The sequence below is a fragment of the Dromaius novaehollandiae genome, chromosome Z (assembly GCF_036370855.1).
Source record: "Dromaius novaehollandiae isolate bDroNov1 chromosome Z, bDroNov1.hap1, whole genome shotgun sequence".
Taxonomy (NCBI): Eukaryota; Metazoa; Chordata; class Aves; order Casuariiformes; family Dromaiidae; genus Dromaius; species Dromaius novaehollandiae.
Genome location: NC_088132.1, coordinates 7,228,191 through 7,236,567, shown reverse-complemented (window position 1 = coordinate 7,236,567; position 8,377 = coordinate 7,228,191). Strand labels below are relative to the sequence as shown.

Genomic DNA, 8,377 nt, shown 5'->3' with positions numbered 1-8,377 from the left:
GCCTGGAATCTTTAAGTCCTCAGTCATAAAACCGCTCAGTACTGTGAACTTGTGATACTACATTTTCCCTCCATTTCTCTGATGCTGTTTATGGTATAAAATAAATAACCTTTGCATATCCATTTTAAATCCAACATGTTTATATATAGTCAGTGCAATAACCACCTAGCAACTTACAATTATTTGCACTGTACCTCATATTAAGGATGTGGCATCTCACCAGAAATAATGGCGAGCTATCCACTACTAAAAATAAAACACTGTCCAAGAAGGCACATCTTGTCAGGCTAAATAATAGCTGATAGTAGCTCCTATAATCGGGGATTTAATTAATTTGGTCCTTTGTCTGGATCAGTTTTCCAGCATGGCACTACGTAACAGAAGAGCACTACATGAAAGTCTAACCAAAAAATCATTTTCTCATTACTTAAGACTTGCATACAGTCTCAGAATTCCCTTATTTAAACAAAAGTTTCTGAAAATGCGTATTTCCAACTTCTAATTCAAATACACGGGCATGTCATCCCTCATAACCTACGTAAGAAAAAAACAAACTGCAAATAGGGAAGGCAAACAGTTCTCATGCAAATATTGATTCAAATTCCTCATTTCAATAGGTTCATACCAATAATTGCCCAATTTATCAAAAGCAGGACTATATTAGATCAGGGCCTGAATCTAGTGTTACTCATTTGTAAGAGGAAAGAAACTAACAGTAGTAATGGTAGAAGACTATTTGATGAGATAATAAAATACCAATTTGCTGCTTCTGGATCAAAATAAGATGCCAACAGAAATCAACAGGACACTTAATTTTTATCATGTGAAAGTAAATTTCTCTGTCCTCTCTACCACAAGGGAGATACCAAAAAACTCATAAATCCTTAGGTTTGTTAGTCTTATTAAAAATCTATACTTTCTGGAAAACTGAAAAAAAAACCCGATCCATTGAAACAGTCAGCCTCTCCTTCTGGACCTAGTCTGAAAAAAGTCAGACACTTTTTTTCATTCTATTCTCATTAGTTCTTAAAAGATGAGAATCTCCATCAGTCCTTCACAGACGTGAATAGGGCTTCAGTTGTTTTTCTGCTTTTTTTTTTTTGAGGAAACCAGGAGGGAAGGGGATTAAGAACAGGAATATTTGCCTGGTGAGTAAGAATTTCTTTACAGAAAAGACATTTTGGTTTCTACAGTAACTATGACATAACTTTAAAATACTCCCACAGTTATCTTTGTACAAGTTACCAGGAAAGATTTAAATTTTTGATTGTATGCTGTCACGGATGAGTGAGGAGTGATGCACTTCACTCGTAACTTCACCGTCACATCTGTTCAGAAGTTTCCACAAGCTCTTAAATCTCCTTGAAATTTCAATCTCTGAGAGCACCCATTTAGACTGACACCGCACGCTGCAGAATAAATACAATAGACAAATCATTTTAGAAATGGTTTATTTTACAAATGCATACACTGCTTCTTAAAATATAGCACTGTGCAAAATCTCACCAACTCTCAGTTGGTTGCACTGATGTAATTGGTCTCTTTAGCTTCATTTACACTGGGAAGTCAATTTCTCTAGTAACGCTTCTACGCCTTTTGCGTTTTTATTTTGCTTCAACTTTGGGACAAGACTTCTCAGTCCTTTTCTGACTGTATTTGCCACTTTTTGATCAGTGCTCCGGAGAAGGCTACAAGAAAGGGAAACAGGAAAAAATGAGATGTCAAAGGTCAGCATGCAGGCAGTAAGGAAAGAAGCTGTCCATATAAAGGAAATCAGTAACTACTGAGGAAGAAAGTAGTTCAGGGCAGACTCTATTAGTCTTTTAGAAAAAGATATGAAACTTGCCGTAAAGCAAGAGACACCAAGTGAGGATACAACCAACATGGCATAATTCCAGTTGGAAGGAACCTCAGGAGGTCTCTAGTCCAGACTCTAAAGAGGCATCACCTGTGGGGCAGAAGAGGTGGCTCAGGGCTTTACCCCATCAGGGCTGGACATCCTCCGAAGACAGAGCAAGCACACCCTCTCTGGTCCAGCTCAACAGGGGAACGTTTCTCCCTGTCCCTGCTGCCGGCTGTCTCCCCCCACCCTCTTCCCCTCAGTGCCAGTGCTGCTGCAAGGTGCCCCGGGGCTGCCTCTGCTCCCAGGAGCCGCCCTGGCCCTGCAGCCTCTCCTCGCAGCACTGGGCTCCCATCCCAGCTGCCTTGGTCACCCTCCACTGAACGTGCTCCAGTTTGTTGGTATCTTTCTTTCAGTCCAGGGCCTAAAACTGGATGCAGTAAGGTACATCTAATATACATCAAGTACCTCTAATATTCTACTTCTGTGCTTCCTTTCTTGCAAGGCTACTAGTGCTTCATTGCAAGACTACCAGTGCAACCAGTGCCAGTGCACCTTACTAGTACTGTGGTTTTTTAGGTATTACTTTTGGTAAACAATCTGTCCAGGTACATCTCCCTCCTCCCCGCCAGTAACAAGGAAACGTATTGTAAGCCATAGAATACTAGCAGAAAAGAAAAAGCTTCTCCACCATGCAGATCAACCTAGAAAACAATTGTTGTTCTCCCCTTCTTTAAGAAAAGTACAAATGAAATGTTCTTGTATTACAGCATAAAGTCAGTAGAGGTAATGGTATGCCTAATCTGCTAATTCAAAATGATGAATGAATTCTGCCTAAAAAGCTAAATGTCTTTTCTATCAACGATGTGCAATCCAGTCCAAAACTACATATTGCAAGGACATCCAAATTAAGTTTGGGAACATAAAGTATAATGTATGTGTACTGGTAACAAGTGGGCTAAATGATACCACAGCTCTTTATAATCCCTAAGGTTTTCCCACCTACCTCCCAATTTGCAACTACCTAAAAGCTTGTTTCTCCACCTACTTTTATAGTAAGGATTGATTAGTCATGGCAAGCTTAACTGAGTAAGAAAGGACAAGAATTAACATAGCTTGAGATGCTGTTTAAATTTTGTCTCCTTATGAGTTCAGATCCTGTGCAGGATGACAATACTACAGGCAAGAAAAGATATGATATCCATGTGACAACAGTACTTTTTTCAGCTACTTCTTTCCTAGATTTAATTCTGTAATTATAACTAACAATTTCTGGTGGCAATTTCTCTCACACTTTTAGCTGTAGCAGTACTGTTTAAATGAAGAGGTCTTCTTTAAAATTAAACTCAGCACAGGTGAGGGTCATAATTTTCCAGCTTTTCTATAAGCCATGCACAAAAGGTCAAGAAAGTCAAGCGTTCTGAGAGAGAATGTGCTAAAGACATCGGTAGGTAACATGGAGAGACTCATACAATTTACCACCTGGAACAAAGATCATACAAGCTAGGAAACCATTGTAGACAACTCTTTTAGAAGTTTCTAATTATGAATTTTGTCAAATGTTACAAATGTAAAGCCGCTTTCAAATTGTTGGCATCCATATATATATTAAATATGGAGACACTATATTTTTAACAGACAAAACCTACGTGTCTGATAATGCAGCTGGAAGATCAACACAGTTATCTGCTCACCAGAACTAAGAAGAAACTTCAGAAGAATAAAAAAAACCTTATGTATTTTGTGGATATAAACAAACACCTACTGGTTATAAAAATGACATGTGAAAATAAACAAATCATTTGAAGATGTATGTTTTTGGCAGTTTCTACACTGGTATAAACACTTCATTTGACAAATTCAAAACCATTGAGGAGACATCAGATGGAGAAATCTGTATAGAACAGCATCTGTGACATCCAAGTTCTTAGAAGACTATTTACAGTAAATTGGACTGTAACATCTGCAAAGAGCTCTCTCTTAGGCCTTTGGACTCTCGCAGTATTTCAGGCCTCAGATTTTTTTTTATAAAAGTCAAATTAAAAGTATGAAGGGCAATAAAAGAAGGTCCACAGGATACCAGAACATTAAGCACTCAAGCGCACACATGAACTGCAAATAACTGATGTATGAGCTTAAACAGCTAGAAATCCACAATGTTCAAGTGGACTAGCTGGGTAATTCTGAGTTTCAGATCTGCATGCAAGTAACAGATGGCTTCCAAGAGCCAACAACAAAACAAAAAAATTAATCATAGCTTCAGGGAGAACCAGCAGTATCTGAAAGCCACCTCTGTAAGAGGGATCTGAGTTCCTTTATGATAAAGAACAACCTGAATATTTTTTCAACGAGGTTTTACAAAAGCTCAACAATTATTTTATGTAAAAAAATAACTGCAGTTATTATCCATACCTAAGTACATTTAAATTTAGCATTGCTGTGTAAGCTACGTAACCACAAATGCATGCAGTTAAGCAAGGATGAGATTATTTCCTATGTGTTATTGAGCTAAACAAGGGTCACATGAAAAACAGCTGGTTAAGTTCTGTCTTCCCAGCTGCCTAAACAAACAAGCATCATGCCCAAAAAGCCATTAAGAGAGCTTCAAATTATAAAAGATTTAGATTTAACTAAAATAAATGCTCCAAATTCCAGCACAAAAATGAAACACTCTTCCTCAAATACTCTAATCTTTTCTTCCACTTAGGTGAGTTTCACTACTGGTGAAAAAATTTTGACTAATATTCTGAGAAATAACCTCTCCTACTTTGTAACAATGCAAACTTATCAAAATCACCACCCTGTAGTGTCCTGAATAGCAGCAGATACATACAAAGAATCACATTCTTAACAGGTATTTCTGCAAACTGCAAAGCTTCTTGAGTGGTTGGATGCCTGGCTGATACCCAAGTTAACTGAGACAAACTATTAGACAACTGTTGGTCACGATTTGTTAGACAAGCATATTTTAGTTAATTATTTTAGTAATTATTAGTCTGCACTGGTAAGCCAAAAACTAACAGGCCCCCAATTCAAATAAAATATCATTACTGTGCTATTTTTTTTCTACTATGTAATTACTATCTTATTGTTTTTTCTAGAAGTCTCCAAATATAGTGAGACTGTGGTCACGACAGTTGAATAGCTATTAAAACATTATGCATGAATAAAATTCCACTTATTTACTTTACAAATTTTGAAAGATCAAAATAATTTAGTTCATAAAGTAAACCAGTAACACCATATATAAAATGAATCTCTTCAGCCTTAAGTTAGGGGAAAAAAAAACCCATATGCATTAGTATACTGTTGGTGCACTGGCCTTTGAAAATAAATCTCTACAGAACATCTGTGTGCAGGATTAGACAATTTAAAGGCATTAGATGCATTTATTGAACTTCAGAGGCCTGTTACAAAAGGCAAAGAAAAAGTGTTACCATTTTGTAAGTCAAACAATCTTAACAGACGGATCTATATGACTATCACAATGTTATATTTCACTAGCGATCTGCATGAAAAGACTAATCAAAAATATAACTAAACTCAGATTTTAGTAAAACTTCAGTACTTAAAACATCTCTTAATTCACTTGGAAAAAGAAGATGAACATCTGAGTAGACACAGATAGAAAAAAACAGCAGGGAGCCGAAAGTAATTTTATGGGCGGAGGGAAGGGGGAGAGAAAGAGAGAGGGTGAAAAGGGAGAGGTTGTTTTTATTTTACAGAAATATGTTATCTGTTTGAACTGTTTGCTTATGTTGGCTCAGTGTAAGTCTTTATGAAGAACCAGTAAGGCGATGCTGACCCAGCAGTTTCGGAACACAGGCTACTGGGCTTAAGATACAACCTTCAGTTTCCATGACCTGACATTGACATTTATGTTTATAGAAGGAAAATGGCAATGATTAATACAGCTGCTGGCATTCGATAAAACAAAATGTGATTGTTAGGTTCAATATTAGTCTGATTCCTATGGACTCCCTTTGATCACAGTAGTTGCATGGTTCACTACCTCCAAATTGTGAGCAAGCTGGCACATCCTAAACCTTTTCATAGTCCACTCCAAACACACTTCTACTTCAGTATGAGACATACCCAGGCTCCATAATTAAGGCATCAAGACAAAATAAAAAGTTATAGAAAAAAATCTGGATTCCTATATGCTGCCCATAGTCACAGGTACTTCAGAGTTAACTATTTTAATGCAATTATTAGTTGAGTGTTCTTTTGTGAATTTTGCACTAGTAGAACAAGACAGCGTAGACACAACTTTATAAACGAATTTGGTTTTTAATCTTTTAAGATTTTCAAACGTAGAGCTAAGTCCTAGTCCTACATAAGCCTGAGCTCAAAGAACAACCTACGGAAATTCATGTTTCTATTTTTCCAGTGCCATGTTGCACTGCAGACTTAGAGCAGCATGAAAGACAGTGCACAGTAAGTAAAAATTGGCATTTTCCTAGTAGAAATTACAACTGATGTTCTCTTAGCTGTTCAGGAAATTAACAATCGAACTCAGTTATGAACATTCATGTGTCTTACATACCAGCAAAGAACAATGGCACCTCGATTCACTTCAGCCCATGACTTCATATTCTCAATACCAACACGTCCCACCAAAGTTCTTCCAAAACAAACTATACAATGACATAAGGAGGTAGAGGAAGAAAAAGCAAATAAAACAGCAGCATTAAACAGAGACCCTGTTAAAAATTCTCTGCAATAGTGATTTAATCAAATAATTTTTAGCCAGTCAGTATTTACAAAGTTTTGCTCACTCAAAATAATTGACTATTCAATGGACTGAATACTTTTGTAGACGTGAGAGTAATTTCAAGTATTGCTTAAAATTAATTAGACAACAGCAGCATTGAGTAGTGTGAAAACTTACTAGTATAAAACAGACATATTTGCTCTTTCTTTTTTAAAAGGGTGTTAAAGGCTATTCATGTCTTAAAGAAAGCACTCACAGCAAAGAAAGAACTTGGTAAAAATGACACCAACTGAAAAGATAATTATATGCAATTAACTAATACGTACACACTTCTGCAAAAAAGCATTGAATTTTTAAGCATTTGACTCTATCACCAAAGAAACAGAATTCATGACTAAATACATGAAACTGTATTTAAAACTTCAGAGCTAATCCTTTGCTGATGCATGAAAACCATTAGGTCCCTTATTTCATTCAGCTGTACTGATACTACAGGGCTCTACTTCTTCAGTAACTCTGAAGATTAACTGGACTTGCAGAACCATTAAACTAATGATGTATGAGAAAGAAAGGACCTAGGCAGACTTCAAGTCCCCAGCTGGATTTGAAGAACTGACCTTCAGGAAGACAGCTCTAAGAACTTGAATACCAAGCAAACTTACCTGAAAGCAAGCAAGCAAGCAACCAACCACAAACACCCAAACAGCACCAAAACTACTTTTCACTGTAACTTTAGCATAAAACTCCATCTAAAGAACAGGTCAGCTTTTATTGAACTTGTTCCTAATGTGATATTGATTTGTTTGTTTGTTAATGTCAATGCTATAAACTCATGTTGACAATTCTGAAAGCATACCTAGGAGAAAAACGAAGAAACTAAAAGGGAACAGCTTTTGTTTAAAATGGGTATTGCATACTGTTAGCAGAAATAAATCCAGATAACTATCCTCTTAATTAAGCTAGTCTGTGAAAGACACAGAGATAAAACTTCACCCTTTAAATACTTTCAATTACCCATTTTTAAAAAGTAGCAAAAGTCTCCTTTCAGAACCATTAAGCAAATCTACATTAATTCTCATCTTTACAAGATGGAGCGGATATCTGAACACAGCAAGAAAAAAAGAAAGGCCTTAACAACACAATTCTAAAAAGAAAGTATCCCCTCCCCACCAGAGGTTCCCTCCAGACTATACTATGCTGCCTCTCTCTTCCTCTCCACTTTATTCTTTTCAAACAAAACGCTCGAAAAGTGATCTCCATCAGGATATGGTGAAAAAAAGCCCAGAGATTTAAGAGTCTTCACACAAGATTTTACAGTTACATAACAAAGTAAAAGTTAAAAAAGCTAAATTAAGATCAGAACATCTGTGCCCAATCTCTGCCTTCTGGGATATAAAATAGCAAAGATGTCCTATTTTTGTGACTCAGTTTTTATACCAAGTTATAAAGCACTAACCCAGCAGCACTAATGAACATGCTCCAGTAATTAAAATTCTGCCTATAAACAGTAATGAAACAAGTCTTCCTATTAGAAAGTCTTTACCTTTGCTACTACTATAAATTGCTGTATAGCTTTGCAAGGCTATACAGACATTTTAAGCTCAGAAACAACACTGTCCTAAATACACGGAAAACCCCTGAGAAAAACATTCCAATATTTACCATGTAGAAAAAGCAACATTGTCTTCGGCATTCTGCTCATATAACAGCTCACAACAAAAAGCATTCATCTTAGAGAATCTCTTACATCTTCCATATATTAGTATGTTTAAAAAATAAATACATCAATCTTATTTTAGATCAGATAACTAATTATTTTGAAG

The 8,377-nt window shown here is 36.4% G+C and overlaps 1 protein-coding gene across 3 annotated transcripts in view; it reads right to left on the bottom strand.

Annotated features, from left to right (window-relative positions):
- Nucleotides 1–399: 399 nt before the first annotated feature.
- PUM3 (pumilio RNA binding family member 3) overlaps nucleotides 400–8,377 on the bottom strand; it is a 28,803-nt gene continuing 20,825 nt past the window's right edge. For 2 of the 3 annotated variants that reach the window (XM_026100524.2, XM_064502067.1), the window contains exons 17-18: nucleotides 6,387–6,477; nucleotides 1,435–1,688 (exon numbers count right to left, since the gene is read on the bottom strand). In XM_026100524.2, coding sequence (XP_025956309.2) covers nucleotides 1,550–1,688; nucleotides 6,387–6,477 — 230 coding nt within the window. In that variant the 3' untranslated portion in view covers nucleotides 1,435–1,549. Of the gene's footprint in view, nucleotides 1,410–1,434; nucleotides 1,689–6,386; nucleotides 6,478–8,377 lie in introns of those variants that run through there. The other variant, XM_026100525.2, reaches the window with a different exon arrangement.